This window comes from Equus przewalskii, chromosome 4 (genome assembly GCF_037783145.1).
Source record: "Equus przewalskii isolate Varuska chromosome 4, EquPr2, whole genome shotgun sequence".
Taxonomy (NCBI): domain Eukaryota; kingdom Metazoa; phylum Chordata; class Mammalia; order Perissodactyla; family Equidae; genus Equus; species Equus przewalskii.
The window spans coordinates 50983528-51010485 of NC_091834.1; the positions used below are offsets into that span (position 1 = coordinate 50983528).

General features: G+C 35.3%; 1 protein-coding gene across 1 annotated transcript in view; it reads left to right on the forward strand.

Moving 5' to 3' along the window:
- The window catches only part of HDAC9 (histone deacetylase 9), a 676098-nt gene that overhangs the window by 346053 nt on the left and 303087 nt on the right, over nucleotides 1-26958 (forward strand). Inside the window, 1 exon segment of the mRNA XM_070615860.1 lies at nucleotides 10323-10586. Within this exon segment, the coding sequence (XP_070471961.1) occupies nucleotides 10323-10586 (264 nt within the window).

The window sequence follows — 26958 nt, forward strand, 5'->3', positions numbered from 1 at the left end:
GAAGCTGAAAGTCTACTGACTTCATCAAGTTCAACTGAAATGCAAATGCTGGCATCTCATCTATGGGTGGTTGGAAAATGCCTTGTTTTAAGTTTTGAAAAATGGATGAGTAGAAACTTGAACTGGGCTTTCATTTAGGAAAGTAGGCATTACCATTGTCAGGTTTAATTTCTCTCTATCCATTTGACAGCCTGTTTCCATGCAGAGTCTTTAATCACCAATTTAGGATTACATTTTGCCCATTAGATGGATAGTATGTCCAAAAACTTTAGCAAGCATTGAAAGGCAGACTTAATTTTCTAACAGTAAAAAGCCTCCTAGATTATTTATCTATCTATAGAGGTTTATAAAAGAAACTTTGACTTTACCCTTAAATAGATGCTATTTTGACATGATTAGCCCAATGTAAATAGATCCGTGTAGGTATGTATTGGGCTTCAAAAACCACTTACGCTGCAATACCGGCTTATATCACCACAGAGAATTCATATAGAAACATTTCACTATATAATTACAAGTTGATGGTTTATAATATACAGAAAATGGCTTGTTGCTTTCTTATTAGATGTGATGAAATCCTGTGTTTGGAAAAGAAACTAAATGACCATTTCAGTGGATTAATGTGTAACATTCATAAACGTTCCCAGTGCTGCTTTCATAACTTGAAGACCAAGGGAAGGCCCTCGACCTTTCCTTTTCACTCTGCACTGTTAATCTAGTCAGAGACGCTTTTACTGAATGAGAAAAACAATAGTTGGACATGACTATGAGGTAAGAAAATAGGGGAAAGCAAAATGTCTGGGGAATTAAACCATGTGAGTAGTTTGACTGATGTTGATTCCAGGCAGTTCAAAGGGAGAGGGAAGCTAAATAATTTGGTTGTTTCCCAACCTTGACAAATAGTTTCATTTGACAGAATGAAATAATTAAGTCTTACTAAGGAATTTTTAATATAGCTAAGTGATTTGTAGACATGAAAACCACCAATGTGTAGCAGTCTCTTTGTTACAGATTTTGGTTGCTTATAAGTTCCTGATTTTAGAGTTTTTTCCCCCTGTATCTTTCTGCTCTTTCTCCAACTACTTATGAAATCTGAGGGATTATAGTGACCCTGAAATGCCATATGGTCTGGAGTATTCCCATTCCTTCTGGCAGAACTGAATCCAGGGCTATGGTCCCATATCCTAAATGTACCGTTACTCTTTTGCTATCAACTTAGTTCTATCAGCCAGCAATGAAAACTCGCTTCTAAAAAATAATTTCCTGGCGTGAAATAATTGATGATGTTCCATAAAGATTTAGTAGCAACTATTATGCTGTATACTGAATATGAAAATAAATAGGGCATATTATTTCCTTTGAAAGACTCATAGACCTGCAAACAGATAATTCTAATCAAGTATAGTTCTACATAATGCAAAGCTCATGTGAATTGCAAAATCTAGAATGCTTGATAGACTTTCCAAGAAAAGTTCCTGATGTCCTACACAATTATTTATTAGTTTTGCAACTTTGGTCAAAGTGTTGAACCTCTTTGTCCAATAATTCTCTAATTTTCACATTTTAGAGGTTTATAATGGGGATCACATGAGAGGATGTACTGAAAGTGCTTTGTAAACATGGTGAGAAATACTGAAATCTAACACAGTATTTATATTCTTATATAGCACTAATGGTTCTATTTTCCTTATTCTGTTAGTGAAAATGGTTGTCTGGAAGTGCTAAAATATTTCCAAAACACACATTTCCCACTTCTCTCAATTTTGCATCAAGCTACTTTGTTGTAAACCAAACCACTAAACTTCATTCCAGCTCTCTCTTGCGTCTTTGTATTCATCGTGAAGCAGACCTTGTTTTCTCTTTGGAACAATATTTTGGTTAGTTATTGAATTTTTTATTGAGGTATAATTTACACACATTAAAATTTATTCCTTATGCTGTACAGTTCAATGAGTTTTGACAAATGCATGTCGTCATATAATTGCCACATTCAAGATATAGAACAGTTCCCTAAACTTTCAGAATTCCCTTGTGCTGCTCCTTTGTAGTCAGTTCCTACTCCTACCTCCAACCCCTGGCAAAGTAGTTGAATTTTTGACCATGTAGGGAACATGAAACAAATCACAAGTGTGAAGGATGGTGTATTTTAACAGCATGCAGACATCAGCCCTACATGATCTAAACCATAGAATGTTCAAGCAAGAAGGGACATAAGGGATTATTTTCAGGGGTCACAAGCTGACAGTCTATGGACCAGATCCATTCTATTGAATTGCTGTCTTTGGCCTGGCTGGTGTCCTAAAAAGCATTCAAATTATTGGTCAACCTTTAAAAATAGAAAGATTTCAAATACAAACCTGGATTTCTGGCATTGTCTGAAAAATTAAAAAGTCTGGCCGCACTGGGCTCACATTTCCATGTGGCAATTAATGTCTGGGGTTTACTCTTAGTTGCCCATTTTAAATAGGGCTTGCACTGCTGTCCAGTTTACCAAAGCAAGAGATTGATCAATGAGAAGGAAGAGAGATGTTTATGAGTCAAGTGACTGGAAGATCATTGATCCTATCTGTTCTGAGACACAGTCCAAAATTACCAAGGGTTTGCAAAAAAAATAACGAGGGCTTTCCACACTGTGCCTCTACTCTTTTACCCTTAAAGAGCAAAGAAAGAAAACTTTAAAAGAAATGTACTGTCAACTGAAGATTGGAAAGGCAATAATCTGGGAAAAATCCTATTATGTAATATGAAAGGACATAAAATTACACAGTGCTGTAAAAGAAGGAAAATAGCTCATTTGTGTTCTAGTTAAGAAAAGCCCCTAAGAGCTCTTGTTACACTCTACTGCTGAGGATTTTATGTTCTGAAAGGTCAGTCTTCCTGTCTCCACTTTTACCTACCTAAATCCAATCTTCTATAGCAGCCAGGGTGATCATTTATAAATGCAAATCAAGTCATGTCAAAGGCTTGCTTAGAGCTCCCCAGTGGCTCCTCATTGTTTGTAGGATAAAATCCAAACATCTTTATGTGGCCTACAAGGCTGCTGTGATCTGGCTCTTGCCCCCCTCACTGACCTCATCTCCTACTCCCTTCCCTTCCTCATTGAGCTCGAGCCAGGTTAGCCCCTTCTTCGGTCTTCAGGGAATCTCATTCCATCTCCAGCAGTTGTGCTAGCCACAGTTCTGTATGGAATGTTCAACTTCCAGGTCTTCTCATGACTTGACCTTGGAGTCTCTCTCAGCTCAAACTTCACCTCTTCAGAGGGGCCTTCCCTGTCCATCCAAATTGGACACAGACACTCACCCTTCCGCCATCATTCCCTATCACGTCAAGTTCCACTCTCCATATGCTTATTTTCTGTTCTGCCCTCTGAGAGCCTGGATCTTGCCTAACTGACCACTCTTCCCAGGACCTGGCATATAGTAAGTGCTCAATAAAAATGGTTGACTGAATGAAAGAGTGAGTGGGTAACTTTCTCAAACTAGCTGGGAAGAAGAAAGTTTCGGTCTCCTTTCCAGAAGTGAACACTTATTTAATTTATTGAAATGTTAGCGTGTTTTGAGAGTCAGTAAAAGGACATTTTAATTAAGCATCATTTAGACAATCATTTAGAGTTATAAAGATAAACAAGTTTTTATTAAGAATTCACTTGGTCCCTGGATTAATTTTATATCTGTTCATTATTGGCAAGAAAGGATGTTTTTCAGTTTAGACTTTTAATTTATGTGGATAATGAACCAATATTTAGAAAATCTTTCTCTCTTGTTATTTAATTTTGGTTCTGGTTATTTCCTTAAAATACACGGAAGTGAAATGACATGGACTATTTTGGCTTGAGGCGGAGTTCTTCTCTAAGCAGATCTCTCGATTTGAAAGCCCTCCAAGCTCTGCGTGTTGTTTTTCAGAACAGTTGGTACATACCTAATCTATTTGTGAATTGAAACAGAATTTTATCATTATTTTTAAATCTAGTTTCCTTGGAGCTTAAGGGAAAAGTTTGAATTTCCGAAAGAAGAATTTTACATTTATTTAAAATTAAAGATAAAAAACAAAAAAAAACTTGTGCTATTGCCATTTCCCAAGTAAAATCTGTCTTAAAAATTGAGGCAAAATAAAACAGTGATGAGTTGTGTTGAAGGTCATTTTACATAGTTTAATAATCACATTCAAACACTTGTGCTTAACGGTTTGTTGACAATTTCAGAAAATCAGATGTCTACCAGAAACAGATTTACTCCTTATACACTCTTGTTCATAGTTGCCATTCCAAATCTGAAGATACCTGTGTGGACCTGAAGGATTTACGTGGAAAAAATTAAAAATATAGATTTTAAAGATATTTTATTCAGCAGCATTTATGCTTATGCTGACTTCTAGACTTGTATCAAACAGTGTAACTTAGAAATGAGCTTAATGTGCTAAATGTATAAAGGTTAGCTGCATAGCCTTTAAATATTATTTTATGAATTTTACATAATTTGCCAATAGAATATATTTCTCTATTCTACATGTGTGTGTATATATACACCATATGCCAATAGGATATATTTTACATCATTTGCCAATAAAACATATGATACATGGAATATAAAACATTGAAATTATGGACTTGCTATAATTATGACCCTAGCAGGGATTGATAAGAATTGAAGAATTTAGTTGTAAGACTTGAAGGTGTTAGAAATTCGGATAAATTACCATGCTATCTGGCTTATAGAGTATCTGTGTGAGTGTATATAAGCCCGTGAGTTACAAACACAGAATGGTCCTAGATTGCCTGCTGCATTCTTAGAGTTCGGGACGATTGCCGTACAGTAGCATGGAGAATACAGAGACACCCTGACGGATGAGTAAGAGCACAGATGAAAGGGAAGGAGAAGTTGCACAGCCGTCATCTTCTTCATCTCAGCTGGGTTCCCCACCAAAGTAACTCACCTGGTGTCAGACGAATGACACACGGTGTGTTTTGCAGATGGGGCCTCAGCCGAGATTCACACAGGCTTGCACATTTATCTGTCACACAGATGTTTTGTCTTGTGTTTTCTAGCCAGCAAGGCAACAGCTCAACTTTGCTGGGGGATCACCTCCAGATGTTCAACCAAAGAGAGACCTTGCTACCCCACTGAGAGTAAGCAGACAGCTCTTCCCTGCATCTGGGGCCACTCAGCAGCAGTACAAATTAGAAAAGGGTTAGCCCATACTGTCTTTGTAATGGTCACGTTTGTAGTTCAAAAACATGTAGAACACCACATAATCCGAATACTGCATTTCCTAGTAAATAGTCAGAAACTTACAAATAACACCAAGTAAGTTGAAAAAAAAAGTCTGAAATACATCAAACCTGGCAGGCAGGTTTTCTGTGACTATTGTTTGTAGATTTTCCCTGCTGATGTTAATTGCTAATTTTTCCACTCTGGCAAATTTGACTCTTTGAACAAAAACAGCTTTAGTCAAATACCTAAAATAAAATAAGAAGTCTAGGTTAACTCCATCTATGCATTTATATTGGCTCCAGGAGAACACATTTCTCTCTTTTGTATTCTGTGAGACTCCACAAAGAGCACATTTTATTCTCAAGATGATGAAAAAGTGGTAGTTATTGTTCATGCAGACACTGGCATTTGCTTCATAACCTAGGAAGAAATGTGTCAAAGCATTGTTACTAAGCATTAATTAAGTCTTCAGATATTCATAAAAAAGGTGAGTGAAAGAGAAAACAGGATAAATTCTAGATTTTTGACTTGTGCAATTGGGTACTGCTGTTTACTCAGATGAGAAGAATTAGGTGAGCAATTCATCTGAGTGGGATGCGAATAAAGGTTATCTCTGAGCTATTTAAAGTTTATGATACCTATTAGATATTCTAGATCTAAGCAAAGATGTTAAGGAAGCAGCTGAATATGCAAGTTTGGAGCTTGGGGAGACACTGGAATTGTTTATATTAATTCACTTATCAGAATATAGCTGTGTCAGAGGAGAATGCAGAGTAGAAGGGTATAAAAAGTTCTAGGTTTCTTATCTTTTTTGGAGATGACTCAGCTTCTCTTGGGCATGAAATTCCTTCTTTTTATAAAATAAGTGAAGATTGTTATTAGAAATTTTTCAACTGCAGCATTTTATATCCATTTGATCTCCTCTCATAAGTTACTGTTTTATGTCAAGAAACATTTCTTTCACAAAGCATTAAGGAATTCCGCCTTTGAAAGAAGATCATTTTGCCATTTGGCCTTCTTGTCCGGTTATCACAGCATCATTCATTCTGGCATTTTTCTCCCTCGTGTTTCCTGTAGTACATCAGAGGTACATGAAGCCAAAGGAACTGGCTGGAACAAATGGCATTGTTTCTTTATTCCACACTGAAAATTGTTATACACAGTTTCATATACACATCTGTGTCAGCAAGGTTGTAAATACTGACCAAATTTGATTCATGGACTAAATGATGTGATTTCTGGATACTTCAGTGATCTCAGACATACATTAACAGATCAGATTTTGGAAGGTTTTCTGCTAAAATGTACCTATGATATATTCTGTACACTTGGTGTTTTGTCAGTATTAGAGATTTTCTTTGACATACTTGCTATATATGGGAAATTATATTCCAGTAAATTAAGATACCAACAGTTTGGTCCTTGCCTGCACCAACACTGCTAATATCAGTCTGTTGCTGTCAAAGGTGCTGTCATTTTGTCTTGGTATCCTTTCTAAAATGCTTCACCTTCACTGACACCTATTAATATCCTATTTAAATTGCCACTGGATTTAGCACTTATGCAGTCATTATCAACTTTAACAAGAGAGATAATTTCAGCCAAACAGTGTGGATGAAAGCCTAATTGGTATGAATTTTAGAAAGAATGGGAAAATAGAAATGAAGACAATGAAGAGAAATAACTCAAGGAGTTTTACTGTGAAGAGAGGTACATAATGGTGTGGGAGGAGGGTGGTCAAGGGAGGTCTTGTACACTGAAAGGGTACAAATGAGAGTATTTCAGCAGAGAGGGGAAATGTGTGCTGGAGGACAGAGTGGATAATTGCACGAGTGGATAGGATCCAGGGCATAAGTGGAGGGATTGACTGAGATAGGAGTGCAGACATTGCTTGCAAAGAAACAGGAGGAAGGGTGAATGGGACAGCTTGGTAAATGTGATGGTAGTAGGATGCTGAATGTCTCTTCTGAGGATTCTATTTTCTCAGTGAAATAAGAAGCAAAGGTATCAGCAGGGAACGAGGAAAAGGTCTGAAGATGAGAGGCTTGAGGAGAGAGGAGGTAGTTTGAAATAGTCATTGAAAGAGTGGGAGTGAATTAACTAGAGAAATGTAGTAGGGCTGTCAGGCACCACCAGGGCCTATTTGAGGGTTATGATCATGAATTTGAAGAGAAACACTTAGCATGATTGTACTTTGTTTGTTTCCTAGCTTATTCAGTTGCTTGGGTTTGGCAGAGATTTAGTATTAACCAATGTTAGAAGTCTTATTTGTCCAGTAAAATTCATATCGAATAGGGTGGGAGAGTTGAAGGTAATGTAAGGGCGTGATTTTTAATGATGGAGAGTGGAACCTAGTCTAGCAAGGAGGGAAGTGAAGGAATGAGGAGTGATGGGCAGTGAGAATGTGGTGGGTGCCATAGGTTACAAGACCCTGCAGAGCTGAGGAATGACTGGGGTCAGAATCTGAGAATGAACCAGAAGAAGGGAATAATGTTTGAAATTGAGATTTAGGAGAGTGTACAGTTACCAGTAAAGATCAGGGGTAGGATTTGATCACAACCTTGCGAGCTGAGGTAGATGGAGGACAAGACCATGGGAGTTTAGGAGGTCAAGGCACTGAGACACCGTGCTGGAACTGGGACTGGGAAGGAGACGAATAGCAACAGAAATGTCTGTTTACTTAGCAGGTGGTATTTGTAGCTTCCTCTTGGTTATTAAATACTCCCTGTAGTCAAACATCCCGAAGCTGGATAAGATGCAGTCACCCCTCAGTAAGCAGAGACTTTTGACATGGCATTTCCTGGACACTGGTCATGTGCTCTCTGGCTGGCCTTTCATGAATGGCCCTCAGTTCCTGTCCTGTGGCCACACATCCCATATAGTTTCTTTCTCTTGTCCTCACAGAGGCTCTTATGGGAAGGATCTTTTGAACGCCTCTCAGAGGTGTCTTCTTGACTCACAACTGTCCCTAGCTCTCCAGCTCTGATGGGCTAGCTCTCATGAACTTTAAGAGCCAAGCTCTGGTAGTAAGAAGGAGAGTTTCTACAGCTCAGGAAGCATCCATCAGATGAACTGCAACAATATTCTTAACGGTAGTCACTCTGAGGGGCTCTTGCAGAATCCATCACCTGCCTAATACCAACAAGAGCCTCTGACCTGCTCTTTCCTGTCGTCTGAGGTGAATGATGAAGGCAAGGTTTGCAGGATCGACTGATGACATGAAGAGCTGATTAGTATTTAGAATTGGTACAAAAGTCTTGCAAATAATTTCCTGAAAAGTACTTTAAGACATTTAAAGCATGATGGGAATAGTCTCCTTATGCTGAATGCCCAGGAACAATAAAGGGAATTAATATTTCAATTTGCCTTCTTCAATTTGATATGAATTTTGATTAGTATATGTTCTCTTAGCTTGATCATGTCTAACTTAGGATTGGTGATGTTTAGGTCTTATATGTAGTTTATCCTAAGTTATATTTTATTTCTCTAGAATATTATTCCCAACCCAAATATAATATCACCTGCGTCACTCTCTCCAACATCATCTTCCAGCATTCTCTCCTCGTCTTCCTGTGCTCAAACTCCACTGGCCTTTCAACTGCTCAAATGTACTCTTATAACACTCCGTGTTTCTTTCTTATTTATTTGCCGTACTTGAAAATAAGAATAAGTTTATTTATCTATTTGGTGCCTTTCTGACACACTAAACCATAAGCTCCACGAGGGCAGGGTACTTGCTGTTTTCCCAATGCTTAGTATATTGTCTTGAATACAGTTGGCACTCAGTAAATATCTTTTGAACAAATGAATGAAAACTCTCAATATTTCTACCTAGAGTGAAATTGAAGGGTTTCATCAGTGTGTGCAGGGTCATTTGAGGTTATGTGGACTGGAGGAATGTCTATAAGCCTAAAGAGGTTATCATGCTCTTCAAAGTTTGAGTACTTGTGTATTCTAACTTTAAAGCATATGTTTAGTAATAAAAACATAGTTAGGTGTGAGTGGAAGGTAAACTTGAATTTTACATAGAAAAATCTGTATTCATGTATTTGTTCATTTTTAGTGGTGGGATTCTGTGCGCTGCTTGTTACAATAATTGGCATATTGCTTACATGGGCACTGACTCAGCAGAAAACTCTAACCACCCTTGAAAACACAGTTCAGGATCTGCAGCTGATCAGTCAATAGCGTCATTGTCAAATAAAACAGAAGGACTATGTGAGATGAAATCAACTTGAGAATTTTTCTCCATTCATTGAGATTTTATACTACGGTATCTTGCTATTGTTTAAGTTAGGTATGTTGTCAGTTATCTTTTTTAATCATTGAACAGTTAATTTATACACTTCTGAAGATTGTGATTTGACTAACAAAATAAATATAAGGTCTAAACAATAATTTTCAAATTGAAAATAATTTCTTATTTCTTTCCTGTTATTCAATTTCCATTTAGATATGTTCATAAAACATTTTTAGTGCTGTCAAAAAAAAATTTTTTTAATCCTGAATCTGTTTAAAATTTAGCATTTCTAATTCAGTATTTCCATGTTTTGCAAGTATATATAAAGAGATGTTTTGTCATTTGACCATTTATGTATAGGAAAATTAGACAAGAAGGACTAATTAGCATTTGTGCTAGAGTGGTTGACATTTGTTGAAGAATGAGATTATGGAAGTTTTTCATTACCTTTTCATTCTTTCCATTACATTTTCTCTTTTAAGGAAAATAGTCTCAGGTTGATTTGGATTAAATTGACTCAGTATAACCTGTCCTTGTGGAAGTTTCATGATTTCCATAGAAAAAATGTATTATTTACCTTTTTCCCAGCATTTTCTAAGTGTAGTAGAGAGTAATCATTTAAAAAAGAAAACAAAAAAACTTAAAGACCTCATTCCCTGCCTACTACACGAATACAATATCAAAATGATGGGACTGCTTCAGATTTACTATTACTGAGGAGTTTGCTGCATACAAATTCATTCTGAAATTGATGTTCAGAGATTAGAAATCAGAGTATATTGAAGTAGAGTCATTATAAATCAAAGTGTATTTTGCTGCTTTGTTCCCACCAAGAACTACTGAATTTTGAACCCCTGAACACTCTCTTCTAGCTACTTTCGAAATCTATTGAACAACTGAAGCAACCAGGCAGTCACCTCGAGGAAGCAGAGGAAGAGCTTCAGGGGGACCAGGCGATGCAGGAAGACAGAGCGCCCTCTAGTGGCAACAGCACTAGGAGCGACAGCAGTGCTTGTGTGGATGACACTCTGGGACAAGTTGGGGCTGTGAAGGTCAAGGAGGAACCAGTGGACAGTGATGAAGATGCTCAGATCCAGGAAATGGAATCTGGGGAGCAGGCTGCTTTTATGCAACAGGTAATAGGCAAAGATTTAGCTCCAGGATTTGTAATTAAAGTCATTATCTGAACGTGAAATGCATTGCAGGTTTTGGTAAATGGATATTGTTTCCTATCCGTTTACATCTCTGAACAATTTGATTTTAGTGTTTAAGGAGTCTAACTAATGCAGATATATCTATATAGAGATCTCTCTAGATAATGATCTCTATATAGATACTAAGGTTTCACTGAAACTCCACTGCTAAGGAAAACCTGTTACACTAAAATTATACTACATGAGTATCCAAGTAATTAATAGGCTTTAAATTCATCCCAAAGCCTGATCCATGAATTACTTCTAAGGAAAACGAACATACTGTTGTTTTTAGTTTATATGTTGAGATCAGTGACTGCTGGATATAGTTTCCCAGTCTGATCAATGAAACATTCTATTAGTTCCTGATTTTTTTTGATATGTAGAATTTAATTTTCACATTGTTGTACATAATGTATCATACTACAGTCTTGAACACTGTTACAGGTAGTCTGCCCCTTCCTTCCTCTCTCTTTTTTGTTAAGTGAAATGTTCTGGTTACCATGCCAATAGTTCTAGGTTATTGTATAGATTGCAATTGAAAATATTAGGAATAGAGGTGGTTTTAAATATATAAATGCAAAGTACAGCACTATTTTAAATATTACATTGTCTCATCTAGCACTGCTCATATTACGTTTATCTTGTGTTATTTGATGATACTGTCTATTGAAAAAGATCAAATGAAGCAGATGCAAATGTTGGCAAAAAGTAATAAGCAGCATTATGGTCCAATCAGATACTATATTGTATCTACAATTGTAGAAAACACAGTAACGGTATGATTATTATCTGATATGAAGTCAAAATTATGTTTAAAAGAAGAAGTGTATCATATTTTATAATCATTATCACTAGGATCTGTTAAGTATAATTCCATAATGACACGGCATATACCACATCATTTTGGCAAATAAAAAATTAGGGAAGTTAGGCTTAACAAAAGAATCTACTTGTACATAATGCACCTTCAGAAGGACTTTGTCCTTTGATGCTATGAAATACAAACAACTTTGAAGGCAACAGAAGACTGTGTTTATTTAAGTCAGTTCTTTGTCAGGTTCCTGCTGTTCTCCTACAGAAAGCTGATTCCACGAGCCTGAACAGGAAATGCCTTGTGGAAACAGGAAGTCCAAGTGATTCATGTACTGAGGAATGTAGGGGGAAAAAAAAATCGGAGGATAGTGTTTTACTCTTTCTGTTTTTAAAAGGGCACTCTATGAATTGATTTATTGTCTAAGAAAATAACACCACAAGCAGGGAAATTGTTAAGGAAGCTTTTCACTGGAACATTTCCTTCATACTCCCTTTTGATATGTTTACCTTGTTTCATAGGTTTACTTTTGTTAAGCTAGTTAAAGATTCGTTGTATTAAGACCCCTTTAATATGGATAATCCAAATTGACCTAGAATCTTTGTGAGGTTTTTTTCTATTAAAATATTTATATTTCTAAATCCAAGGTATTTTAACGTATAGTATCCTGTTTCAAAGGAGATATAGCAGTTTTGCCAAATGTAGACATTGTACAACTGTATGTTATTGGCACGTGTTGTTTATATTTTGCTGTGACATTTAAAAATATTTCTTATAAAAGGTTACTGCTAAAGATACATTATCCTTTTTTAAAAAGTCTCCATTCAAATTAAATTAACATAACTAGAAGTTAGAAAGTTTAAAACTTTTCCATATAATGAAAGTCCTTCTGATAATTTGACAAATAGCTATAATAGACAACACTTCCTATTACCAACATATTTTGGTTAATATATTCCTTCAGATTAAAATGACTTTTTGTCAGTTGTTTTGCATTAAAAATATGGCATTCCTAAGATAAAATTGTATATTTTTTCCATCTCATAAATATTCATTTTCTTTAAAGTCTTTTTTCAATCTCATAAAAAAGGGATAGTGCATCTTTTAAAATACATTTTATTTGGGGAGGAACATGTGGCTAAGCAGACTTTTGTATAATATTACTTCAAAGATATGTAATCACAAACAAAAAAACTATTTTTTATAATGTCATTTGAGAGAGCTTCATCAGTACAGTTGGTGGACGTTAATTGTTTGAATTTGATAATCTCTGAATTTAATCAAGAAACTACCTGGAACCAGTGAAAAGGAAAGCTGGACTTAAATAATTTTAGAACTAATTGATAAATGTCTCTTTTAAAATCTACTGTATTTATTATAATTTACACCCTTGAAGGTGATCTCTTGTTTTGTGTTGTAAATATATTGTTTGTATGTTTCCTTCTTGCCTTCTGTTATAAGTCTCTTCCTTTCTCAAATAAAGTTTTTTTTAAAAGATCCCCTTTCATACATATGGCTTTGTGTAAACTTGCTATATTTAATCGAATTCGAAGCTTATTCACTAGGTCTCATATACCAAAATATATTGCCATTCTTTGATGAAACAAGAAAATAAAGATATTTTGAGCAGTTACTTCTAATACCATTAAAAATAATAATTCCAACAATAATGATTTTAAACTGTTTACATCAGCCATTATCAAATAACAAACACAGGTAAAATTTGTTGCATTTTCATTTTCCCAGTGTGGCCTTTTTCATGATATATTATCATCTTTGATGTCAACCTCTAAATATAAAATTTTATATAAATAGATGTCAGTTCTTAACTTTGCTCAACTTAAAAAATTATTTTTAAAAATGCTAACATAATCCCTTGACTATAACAAGCACTCAATAAATATTAAAATGAATAATTTTCCATGTATGATAATAGTTATACCTATTACAGTGAGAGCTGGACCTACAAGTATAAAGTGACAGTAAATTAATTTAAAGAGAAAAGAGTAATTAAATGATCTCCCCTTATATGGAAACAACTATGATACTAGTGTGAAGAAAAAGGAGCCTCAGATCCAGGGAACCTGGACCATACACATCCCATGGGCCATCACTACCTTGTTCCTCTTCTGGGCAGTTGCTGGCAAAACCTATCAGTCAGTACTTCCTAATGTGTTACATGTATTTGGTTCAATAGGTTAAAAATAATTGTTTTATATTCTTTAATGCCTTTAATCTAAACTTTAACAGTGTCATGCAAGTTCAAGTTACTCCAACACAACAATATTGCATTAGGTTGTTAAGAATTCTGGAGCTACTATCATTGACTATTACAAAATGGATTGTCATTCCATAATTCCATAAATTTGATAATTTGGTCAGAATTGTGGAAATACCATTGGTGCTAGTCATAATTTCCTGAAAATTGCCTTTACCCTATAAAATTACAAGATTAACCTCAGTACTAGAGATCCTCAAAAAAGAGTTGGAGGAATCAACTCCAGTGGTTTTATACTGTATATGTGATTTCCAAAGTGTAAAGTTGTTGTTTTAATAAAAAGCATCAATCTCATGTTAGAAACTTTTTCTTCAGAAAAATAGTTTTTGCCAGGACTTGCAATAACTAACCATTAGATTTCCTCTTCTGGCAACAAAAAGCCACCTTCTTGGTGAAGGTGGCCGCTGGAATGAAGACTACTACTTTTCACAGATGTGAGATAGGCAGTTTTTAAGAGATTTTTGTGTTGTTTCATTTTTTTTTTCCTAAAGGATGTTAAAAAGGAATTCAGACACTAAACATATTTTTGAAACCTAGTACTCACCAGATACATAGGTAGACAACAGTATTTTTTTTTTAACTTGGCATTTCTTTGTGATTTTTTCAATAATGGAAGCATACAACTGTGGGTGTATAATTGTGGGTTAACAATGATAAGTAATCAAGGTCTACAAATTATAACCAGTTATAATCGGGATCTTGGAGATGCAAGAAAAGGAGTTTGAGAGGTAGATTATCTTCTCCTTTATTATTGATAATTCCTCCAACTGTGTTTTAAAGGGAAAGTATGGGAGGGCAATCAATGAACTCAGGCAAATAAAAAAGGATATTGGGAATGTGACTTTTCAGAACTTAATCTATTTAGATTTTAAATGATTTCTATTCTGATTTTATAATAACTTCTTTAAAGCTTGTAAATTGTAGGGTTTAGACAATGCAATTTTTTGGGACCATCTTGATTTGCAAAAAGACTTTTAATTATTGTAAACATAAAATATATTAGACATTGTTGTAGGCACTTTACATCTATTAACTCATTTAGTCCTCACGGCAACCTTATAGGGGAGGTATTATTGTCCTGTGGTAGAGATGAGGGCACTGGGACACAGAGAAGTTAAATAAAATCAAGGCCACCCAGTTACTGACAGTCTAGCTCCAATTTGAACCCAGGCACGCCAGCACCAGAGCCCTTGTTCTCAACCTTTACCACCGTGCTGTATTGTGCAACAATTCTTTTTAATGTCCAAGATTATTAAATCATTACTATTCTCTCTCTCTCTCAGCCCATAGGCATTTCCAAACTGTTTTGAGCCACTTTTTTCTTTTAAGCATTGCTATAAATTAGGAGATTAGGACTCTGTTTTTCTAATTCACCAAAGAGAAATCTAATTCTTTTACACATTCTGTTCAACCAATTTGAATCATGAAAATTTGTGAGTTTCTTTTTTCTGACCAGAGCCAGTCCTGGGATGGGGTGAAACAGAGTGTCTGCACTTGGGATTAACTTTCTAGGGGAAAGGAAGAGAAAAGAGTTCAGCCAGGTCACAGCTCTCCTTCGCTGCTTCTTAGCTTCAGTCCCCAACCTAGGCTAAGAGACTCCAATTTCTAAGCTTTTAAAAAAACTTTGTTTTACCTATCAAGGATGCACTTGATAATCGTGATCATTTTGACCTAAAATAGTCTGCATCAAATGTTGTGAAAAGGAAAAATAGGGACATTTGTGTCGACTTCTAGACCTCCTCGGTGGTTTTCCAATTGAAAGGTGCATAAAAATCCTCTTGAGGGCAGCTGTTGACAATTCAGATTCTGACCACACCCCCCAGAGGTTGTGGGTCTGTCGTCCTGACAGGGAGCCCAGGAATCTACATTTTTCAAATCCTTTGGCAGAGTCTGATTCAGAAACAGTGTTCTAGAGATGGCCAGGGGCCCAGAACCACTTCCTGAAATATGGCCTGGTTTTCAATAGCCTTTACCTAATATCCTTGGATTCTCTTGATTCATCGTTTTCAAAAGAGACTGTCTCATCTTTGTCGTATATTGTTCTATTTTGTCTGCATTTTAACTCAACTATAGGTTACTCTCACTACATGTATTGCAATTACTTTTTTATAGTTTGTCCTTTTTGCTTATTTCTCTCTTCTAATTGAAATAATTTCTTAGCCTATTTATGGAGTATTAATTTGCCAAGACTTGGCAAATTATTTTTCTTCACAAGTTCCGAGCTATTTGTTTTATGTTGTTTTTTGTTTTTTTTTAATTGAGATAACATTCATATAACATAAAATTCACCCTTTTAACCATTTTAAAATGTACAATTTATTGGTTTTTAGAATAGTCATAATGCTATGCAGCCATCACCACTATCTAATTCTAGAACATTTGATCAACTCAAAGAAATCCTGTACCAGTTAAGCAGTCAATCCACATTCCCCCTCCCTCTAACCGTGGCAACCACTAATCTATTTTGTCTCTATGGATTTGCCTATTGTGGGCATTTCATATAAATGGAATCATACATTATGTGGCCTTTTGTGTGTCTGGGTTCTTTCACTTCACATAACATTTTCAAGGTTCATCCACATTATAGCGTGTATCAGTACTTCATTCTTCTTATGGCTGAATAATATTCCATTGTATGAATATACTATATTTCATTTATCCATTCATCAGTTGATGGACACTTGAATTGTTTCACATTTTGGCTATTATGAGTAATGCTGCTATGAACATTTATGTACAGGTTTTTGTGTTAACATCTGTTTTCAATTCTCTTGGGTATATACCTAGGAGTGAAATTGCTGGGTCATATGGTAACTCTGTTTAACTCTTTCAGAACTGCCAAATTGTTTTCCACAGTGGCTGAATTATTTTACATTCCCTCTAGCAGTCTATGAGGGGTTCCAGTTTCTCCACATCCTCTCCCACACTTGTTATTTTCCGTGTTTGTTTTTTTTCAATTGTAGCCATCCAGTGGCTGTGAAGTACTAGCTCATTGTTGTTTTGGTTTCCATCTCACTGATGATTAATGATGTTAAGCGTCTTTTCATTTACTTATTGGACATTTGTACATCTTCTTTGGAGAAATATCTATCCAACTTTTTTGCCCATCATTTAATTGGCTTGTTTATCTTTTAGTTGTTGAGTTGTAAGAGTTTTTAAATATATTCTAGATACTAAAGCATTATCAGATATATGAGTTGCAAATATTTTCTCTCATTCTGTGGGTTGTCTTTACATTTTCTTGGTAGTACCCTTTGATGCACAAACATTTTTAATCTTGTTGAAGTCTAATATATCTACTTTTTCTTTTGTTGCTTATGCTTTTGGTGTCATACTTAAGAAATGATTGCCTATTCCATTGTCACAAAGATTTACACCTACATTTCCTTCTAAGAGTTTTATAATTGTAGCACTTACTTTTAGGTCTTTGATCCATTTTGAGTTAAACACATTGTTTGTTTAAAAAACATTCTTCCATGCATTTGAGTTATTTTTAAACAGATAAGAATTTAGTGATTGTTGGACTCCATTTTCTCATGCATTATCTCCATTTTCCTTATTTTTCATTGATTTTGGTCTTGTTTCTCTGCCATTTCTGTTACTGTCTCTTGCTGCTTCCTAGCTTTTGATGCTGCTGCTTCTTTTTTTCACAGTGAATCATTTAAATGTTATAATCTTGATGTTTATTATATGTAATATAAACTGATGAAAACATTAATTTTATTTTTCCTTTTTTATGGTGACCTTTAAAAACTAAATCAGAGTTATTTTTCTTCATGTATATGGTTTTAGAATTCTACTGGTTACTTGTTTTTACTTATGTCTACTTTGCACTTAAATTCTATGTTGAACTAATGATCGTGACTTTGCTTTGATATTTGTGCCTCTGTTGACAGATTTTCTGCAAAGACCCATATATTTGTACTGTCCAAACTGGTAGCCATGTGTATCTATTGAGAATTTAAAATGTGACTGGTATGGGGGCTGGCCCAGTGGCGTAGTGGTTAATTCTCATGCTCCGCTTTGGTGGCCAAGGGTTTGTGGGTTCAGATCCTGGGTGCAGATCTATACACTGCTCATCAAGCACATGCTGTGGTGGTGTCCCACATACAAAATGGAGGAGGACTGGCACAGATGTTAGCTCAGGGCCAATCTTCCTCACCAAAAAAAAAAAAAGTGACTGGTATTGAATTGAGATATGCTGTAAGTGTAAAATACGTACCAGATTTCAAAGACATAGTATAAAAAGTATTTTGGGGCTGGCCCCATGGCCTAGAGATTAAGTTCAGCTAGCTCTGCTTTGGTTTGCAAGTTTGGATCCCAGGTGTGGACATACACCACTTGTCAGCCATGCTGTGGTGTCAATGCATATATAAAATAGAGGAAGATTGGTACAGATGTTAGCTCAGAGCTAATCTTCCTCTAGCAAAAAAAGAAAGGAGTAAGATTGGCAACAGATGTTAGGTCAGAGGTATCTTCCTCTGGAAGAAAAAGAAAATATATATATATGTGTGTATGTATTTACACCTAAGTAATAATGATGTATATTGATTACATATTAAAATGATAATATCTTAAATATATTAGGTTATATAACATTATTAAAATTAGTCTTGCCTGTTTTCTTTTACTTTATTAATGTGGCTATTAGCAAATTTAAGCTTGTATATGTGGCTTGCATTTGTGGCTCCCCTTATATTTGCTATCGTAGAATGCTGCTTTACATCACCCTCCTTCTCATTTTATGTTATGTTAATAGATAGATCTCATTACATCATTTTGGAAATAGGTGGGCTGTAAAATCTAAACAAATGAATATATGCTCTTGCCAACAATTTTCTGCTGCTGTTACTTAGTCTGACAAAGAGGTGTAAAATGTTAGCGTTAGAAGAGATCTGCGGCATCTTAGTGGTTTAAGGGTTTAAAGATCTCTTTCGTCATTACCTTATACAACTCAAAGTCTATCAAATGTTTTATTAATACTATCAGTTGTAAGGACAATTCACCTATTGCTCCACTCTCATCTCAAAGTCAGTAAATTCATCGTCTGTAAAGTGTGCTATTTTTTCCTGCTCTTCCATTTCTGTCAATGGAACCGCATTTAGACACTGGGATGGATGATCATGAAATCATCTTTGATTATCTCCTCTCCTTTATCTCTTATAAGCAGTTGGAACCCCTATTTCTGATTTCAAGCCATCACATCTCTTCTCTTTCTCTTTGGCTCTGCTTTCCCTAGTCACAACCTTAATTAACACTAAAACAAATTGATTCTTTTATCATTGCAATAGCCTCCTTCCACATCAGTTGATCTTTATACTAATTCAGTTAACTTCCTGTAAAATACCAATACCATTTTTCCATTCTTTAGAGCAGAACCTACAATATTATCTTCCTAATTGTTTCATCTAAATGCTATCATGGAGTTACAGCCCTCATAATTCAACCTTTATACTCTCACCAAGCTCTCATCCCTCCCAATCTTTTTTTTTTTTTTTTTTTTGAGGAAGATTAGCCCTGAGCTAACTACTGCCAATCCTCCTCTTTTTGCTGAGGAAGACTGGCCCTGAGCTAAAATCCATGCCCGTCTTCCTGTACTTTATATGTGGGACACCTACCACAGCATGGCGTGCCAAGCGGTGCCATGTCTGCACCCGGGATCCGAACTGGCAAACCCCAGGCCGCCGAAGCAGACCGTGCGCACTTAACTGCTGCACCACTGGCCGGCCCAGCTCCCAAGCTAACTTAATCACTTAAAATGCATAGCAAATTTCCAGCTTGGGGCTCCAAAATCACAAGTTTCATCAAGCTCTTTTCCCTATCTGGAAAGCCTTTTACTTCCTTTTCCAAACCTTACTCTCCTTTTCCCCTTTATGCCATCTCTGATTTATCCAACCCACCCAAACTCTTCAATCAACTAGGAATTAGTTACATACAATTTACTATGTAATTTTTCTGTAATCATTACCTGTATGTCATATCTTTTTGCCTTTGGAAGCCAGGGAAAATATGTTACAGTGTTCCTAGCACCACACAAGGAACCTGTGAAGACTCAATGAAACTCAGTTGAGTGATTTTTGTTTTACTTTTCTCTTATTCAGATTTCCTAATGGCTAAAGGACCTTTTCTTCCATTTTATGAATACAGGCTCACTTTCATTTTCTCTGTAAAATGTACAATCATTTTTTACTTGTTGGACTATTTCTTGTGCTGAATGTCCATCTTAGTAATATTTTCTTTAAGCTGGCTCTAGCAATAATAGTTACTATTTAATTTTCAATTCCAGCCAGGGGTAAATGATGGAAATTTTTTTCTTGATGAATTTGTTATTTGCTATTACCAAAACTGAATTGATTTTTCATAATTTATGTTCTGTATGAGTCATTTATAATTACTTCTATTATAATATCTGACATTTTTAGATAAAAATACAGTATATCAAATAATTTTCATGTTCTCTTTATAGTATTAATTTTTCTATATCCATGTATTCTATAGATAATTTTTGAAAGTTGGAGCTTGAAAAGAAGACAAATGATTCACGTTAATCTTAGAGAGTGAATCAGCTTCATCTTTATGCATATTTAAATAAAGAAAACTATTACTGAACATAGAAATTGATGTGTTGTTCTGACTACTTATGTATCAAACTTGAAGAGTGGCAATTCTCGGTGACTTTGAGATCCATGTGTGGAACTGCCTTATAGATGTAACCACCTGTTGGTTACAATGCTGATTCTAGAGTTGGACTGCAGGAATTCCAACTTTATCATCGACTAGCAACTCCACCTGCAGCAAATCACTTAATTCTGCCAAGCCTCAGTTTACTTATTTGTTAAATATGATTAACAATTGTACTTATTTTGTTGGGGTATTGTGAGGTTTAAATGGATTAGTCTAAACATAAAATGTGCTAGCAAAATTCATGCAGAGTAAACATTAGCAATTGTTATTCATATCATTATTGGTAATATTACTAAGAACTTCTTGGAAATTTAGTAACTTTCTTCTCTTTGGTAGGAACATATCTCACACTCAATTTCACTTTTTAATAATGAATAACTTTCTTGTCAGTAAGTAAAAAGCCTTAGAACAGTACTTTTTCCTGTCCGAGCAGGCATAGAAAATGGCAATATATATTCAGTCTAGGTCACTGCAGGAGGAGTTTAGAATTGATTCGAGTGCAACCTTTTCATGACTCCTGGGGCGTTACCAGGTTGGGCTGTTCCTTGGGAGACCCTGTGAATACATTCTTCTTCTTCCTCTCCACTTCCTTTCCTTCTATCTCCTTTTCCCTCCCATAAAAAGAACCCCATTTTTTTTAAACCAGATTCAACTAAGGATTCATCAAATTTAAGCCAACTCTAGGTGTGGATGATCAACACGATCTTCATTCCAAAGAATGTGTTAAGAAAATATATCGATCAGGAAGAGGGTCTTCAGATGAGCTCTGTCTATGCCCAGCTCCCCTCTAACATTTATTCCCACCCCATTATCAGCACCAGGAAGCAAAACTCAGAGAACTGGCCTTACCTCATAGCCTACAAGGGATTCTCTTGTCACATTTGCTTTGGGATCTGCCTTTCTTTGGAGTCAGCATGAAATAAAGTACTAAACTTTTCTGTGTCTTTGCTTTTTAACACATGATCTGAGACTCTTGTCTTTTCCGGGAGGGGTGGGGGCGTGGAAGGGGAGCAGCGAGGATTTTTTCTATCTCCAGTTTGGTGAATGTTAAACTCATTCCATCTGGGACCAAGAAATCCTGCAATGATTTCTTGATCTTAAGTAAATTGCTCCCTGATTTTGAATAGTCATCAGTGCTCTCTCTAGGACATTCATTTAATGTGATAAAGAATAAGCCTACTTTGCACTATATTCTTAGCATCTTAGATATGTTTTGGTCATGATGCTGGGGCTATCAAATCCCTATTTATTTATATTTTACAATTTAAAGTAAATTTAACATTCAGTTTTCTGGTATATATTTTAAATGGTTTAATTTTTGTTTATTGCTTGACTCATCTGACAAACTCATGAAAATATACAACTTGATTCCTTTATTTTTTTTCATCTCATTCAGATTTTAAGGATCTCTATATATTTTATACCTTTATATATGTACAGTGGTTAGTTGTATCTCAATATAATATTTTTCTAGATATGGAAGCAAATAAAAATTTTTTTCCCAAAAAGAGGCTCTCCTGGAGATTCAAAGAAGTCCAATTTCTAACGTCCTGGGGGTTTTTCCCCATAATAATTTGAATTAAAATTTTGAAATGATGTTTTTATTTTGGCTTTAATTCGCTAAATCTTATTGATTTGTAAATCGACTCTGAAGTATAATTCACATACAAAAACCCACTCATTATATATGTACAGTTTGATTAATTTTGACACATATATATACCATAAACTAGGTAAAGAGTATTTATATCAATCCAAAGAGTTCCCTCCCCCTCCTTTTTAATTAAGGCCCCATCCCTACTCTCCACTCAGCCCCAGGCAATCATTCATTCATCTGTTTTCTGTCACTATGCCTTATGTTAGACTTTTCCAGAATTTTATATAAATAAATCATATAAAAAGAGTCTGTGGTATTTTGTCTGGATTTTTTTTTTCAGTCAGAAAATGCTTCTAGATCCATCCATGTGTGTAACAGTAATATGGTCATTTTTATTGCTGAATAGCGTTCCATTATATGAATATGTCACAATTTGTTTACGCATTCATCTACTGATGGAAATTTAGGTTATTTCCAGGTGTGCATGATTATGAATAGGCTGCTATGAATATTCTATACAAGTCTTGGAGGACATTTGTCTTTATTTCTTTTGGGTAAACACCTAAATGTGTAATTGTTGAGTTGTATGCTAAGTGTATGTTTAACTGTCTAAGAAACTGCCAAATTACTTGTGATTGGTTATGATTTTACATTCTCATAAACAATGTATGAGAGTTCCTGTTACCAACATTTGGCATCGTCAGATTTTTTTTAACTTTATGCATTCTACTGGATGTGTAGTGGAATCTCTTGGTGGTTTTATTTTGCATTTACTTGATGTCTAATGATGTTGAGCATCTTTTTATGTGCTTATTGCCCATTTTTGTATCTTCTTTGGTAAATTATTGATTTAGCTATGTTGAATGCTTTTTAATTCAAATCTGTCACTTTATTATTGGTTACAGGAGTAACATATATTCTAGATACAACCCATTTCTAAATATATATGTTGCAAATATTTTCACCTAGCCTAGCTTGCCTTTTATTTTGAAGAGCAGAATGTTTTAATTTTGATGTGTGCCATTCTATCAATTTTTTCTTCTATGGTTAGTGATTTAGTGACCTATCTAAGAAAGATTTGCTTCGATGTTTTATTCTTATAGTTTAGTTTAAGGCAGAGAGCCATTTTGAGCCATATAATTTTGTGTGTGATGTAAAGAAAGGCTGATGTTCATTATCTTACATAGGTAGCCAAATTTTTCAGCACTATTTTTGAAAAGATTATCCTTTTCCTCTGAATTATTCTAGTGCCTTTGTTACAAATCAGTTGGACATATATGTGCGAAAAAATTTCTGAACTCTTTCTTTTATTCCATTGATCTATATATCTAACTTTAGGCCAATACCACAGAATCTGGATTACTATTGCTTTATAGCAAGTCTTAAATCAGGTAGTATTTTCCTCTGCTCTTTTTTCAGATTTTCTTGTTATCACTGCTTTTCAGCAACTCGATTATGATTTGCCTCAATGCAGTTTCCTTTGTATACTGCTTTGGTTCACTGAGCTGCTTGTAGCTGTGGGTTCACACCTTTTAAAATTTTGGAAAATGTGAGACACTGTTTCTTCTAATATTATTTTTTCTCCTATTATTTTGGGATTCCAGTTACACCTAGGGTAGACTGCTTGATATTGTCTCAGCAGTCTTTACGTCTCTTATTCTTTTTTCTGTCTGCATTTCAGTCTGGATAGTTTCTATTGACATACTCATCTTTTCTTCTAGTGGATAAACTTCTTTTAGTCACATCCAACAAATTCTTCATTTAAGATATTGTATTTTTCAGATTTAGAGGTTTCATTTGGTTCTTTTATATATTTTCCATTTACATCCTCCTTATATTCATGTTTTGCTTTAAATCATTGAACATTTTTATGACATTCATTTTAAAGTTCTTTTCTGCTCATTTTACTGTCTCTGCCATTTCTGTGTCTCCTACTACTGCTTAATGTTTCTCTTGAACAGTTCTTGTTTTCTGCTTCTTTTAATGTCTAGTAAATTTTCATTAGATGCAGACAATTTAAATTTGTTGCCTTTCTTTAAAGAATATTGATCACTTGACCTTTTCAAGACTTGACTTAAAGTTTTGTCCGGGCAGGTCTATGGTAGCCTTTGACTCTCAGCCCGGTTTCTCTCTCACTTATTTGTGAGCTGTCTGGGCCTCTATTGAATGTCCTGGATGTTTACAGGGATGGATGACACCAGGGAGTTATCCATCTTAGCCAAGGGCCCTGGGACAGGAATGAAGATGGAGAAAGGAGGATGGGATTCAGTAAAGGTGTGAAGAGATAAATACAGTGAGGCTATTTTTTTGAGGCAGGGGGCGCGGTGGGGGGAGTGGGTTCAGCCCACTCTTAGGCCTGGCTTCACTTTAGAAGCTGGTCACTTACTGGCTCCTACCAAGTCAGTTCTTTGTAGCTTGACCATTTTCTCCTAGGCTTTGAATTTCTTGGGTTTTGGTTATCTTTACATTCAAATACTAATTTTGAAGGTACACATGGGGAAAAAGATTAATAATTGCATATGGATTTCTGGCATGTATATACACAGACTGAATGGGCATTGCTAACCCATGTGTTTGGATGACATTTTGGCATCCTACAATTATATGGAAATAAACCAAGTAAAAAACAATAATACTGACTAGTTTTCAAAAACCTTGCAAATCTCAGCTTAAAGAGTTGGATTTTTGGGGCCGGCCTGGTGGTGCAGCGGTTAAGTGCACAGGTTCTGCTTCAGCAGCCTGGGGTTCGCTGGTTCAGATCCCTGGTGCGGACATGGCGCCACTTGGCAAGCCATGCTGTGGTAGGCATCCCACATATAAAGTAGAGGAAGACGGGCACGGATGTTAGCTCAGGGCCAGTCTTCCTCAGCAAAAAGAGGAGGATTGGCAGTCGTTAGCTCAGGGCTAATCTTCCTCAAAAAAAAAAAACAAAAAAACAGTTAGGTTTTCTCTTTCTTTCTCTCTCTCTCTCCCTTCATGCTTTCCTCCTTTCTGTCTCTCTGCCTTCCCCAACACCTCCACCACTTTCTTTCTTTTTCTGAGTAACACTGAACCTCCATGAACTGCGTGTGTTTTTGTAAAGATTATACTATAATTTTATTAGATCATGGTCCATTATTCAGACAACTCTTCCATATAGCAAGAAATAATAAATCTAATGAAAATTCTTGAAGCATGAATAATGGAATATTTATAACATCTGAGTACTGGCTACCATAAACATAATTTTTACTAAAAAATATTGAGGACCATTTTACTACAAAAGAAAACTGAGTACCATATTTACATTAAATATGTAATATTTATATGTAATATTTACTATTTAATGTTTCTGTTTAAACAGATAAGCCATGGTCTGCACTGATTCTGAATCAATGCTAATGAAGACCATGATCGATAAAAATGAGTAGCACCTACCAAAAGGGAAATTCTCCAAGAAACATGAAATCATGGATGTGTTTAAAATAATGTCGTCTTGGACAAAAGGGTAGAACTACAATGGCAGCCTTAGAGAAAATTATATTATTGGGTGAGAAATTGTTGGGAGCTTGGGAGCAGAGTTTTCTCAAGAGATTTCAAAGGGTTTATGCCTTTTTTCAATTTATCTCTTAATTTTCAGTTGTGCAATGGGGAGGAAGGATATGAATGTGGTGGAAAATGAGCAATAGAATTTAACTTCAATTCAGAGGTATTGAGGTTTTAATTTGGTATAGAAATGTGCCCTTAAAGCAATCAGAATATTGGCTTAAGTTTTTAAAGTGTTGATAAACTTGGAGGGCTTTTCTTTTTCATCCTTTTTAATTACCATGGGCTTTCGGTTGGCTCCTAAAGTGAATTAGGAAGTTCTTACACATTTGGCGTTGAAGTCCAGGCCCAGAGACCTTATGCAGATATGCAACTTCTGATACTTGTATGGTGTGTTGATACTATATATTTTTAATGGTTACATTTTTCCTTGACTAGTATAAAAGATTTACTGTTACAGTTTGTGTGTGGCCAGGCAGCGGCATATGGAAAAGCTGTTTCCTGCTATTTAATTTAATTAACCCAATCACGTGCCAGCCTTCAGGCATGTCACTCTGGACCTCTGAGGCTCTTTGTCTGTCAAAGAGATGGACAATATCTTGGCTTTGTTTGGTTGCTGGGCATGCTGCAGATAAAACCACTGAAATTCTGACTGTTTGTTTAAGCAAATCTTTGCATTTTTGCCATTTGGCTTTGATTTTATTTTACAAAAAAAAAAATGATGACATTTTGGCCTTTGGAAGGTGAAAAAGAAATATTGAGAATATGAAGAAGAACTGTTGCTCTTTGTGGTTTAATAGAATGTTCAGAATATTATCATACTAATATAATATGAAATTGTTAGTTAGTTTGTGTCTACTTTGTTAGTAGAAACTCAAAACAACTATCATTGAATCATTTTAATCCCAACTTAGCTGACAAACTGTCATTTTAAATCAAGCCTCCTTTTTTGGTTCATTTATATATTTAACGTGATTTTCTTCATCTTGCCAAATCTCTAAATCTTTCAGTGAATTTATTGTTGAAGAAGAAAATATTTCATTAGATATTTTAGATGAGAATATTTTAGTTTAGTTTTGTTTTTGTAGCAAGGACAATGGTTAACACAGTTTGTCTCTTTAAGAATTGTTCCCAATATTTTAGTCTTTGTTTCAAGGTCAAAGATATTTTTAAATTTTTCCTTTTTTAATTGATATGTTCAAATTTTTAAAATTCTCTTTAATCATATTTAAGTCACTATTATATTGCTGATAATTTTCAAGCTTTAAAATTAGTGAAGAAAATTTGAAAAGAAATAGAAGATTAAAACATACATTCTGCAACTTAGGAAACTGATTTCCAATGAGGACTTCTGCCTAAATTTCCAGCTGAATTAACAGCAACTTCCATGAGTCAAAGTGACTTGTCCAACATGATA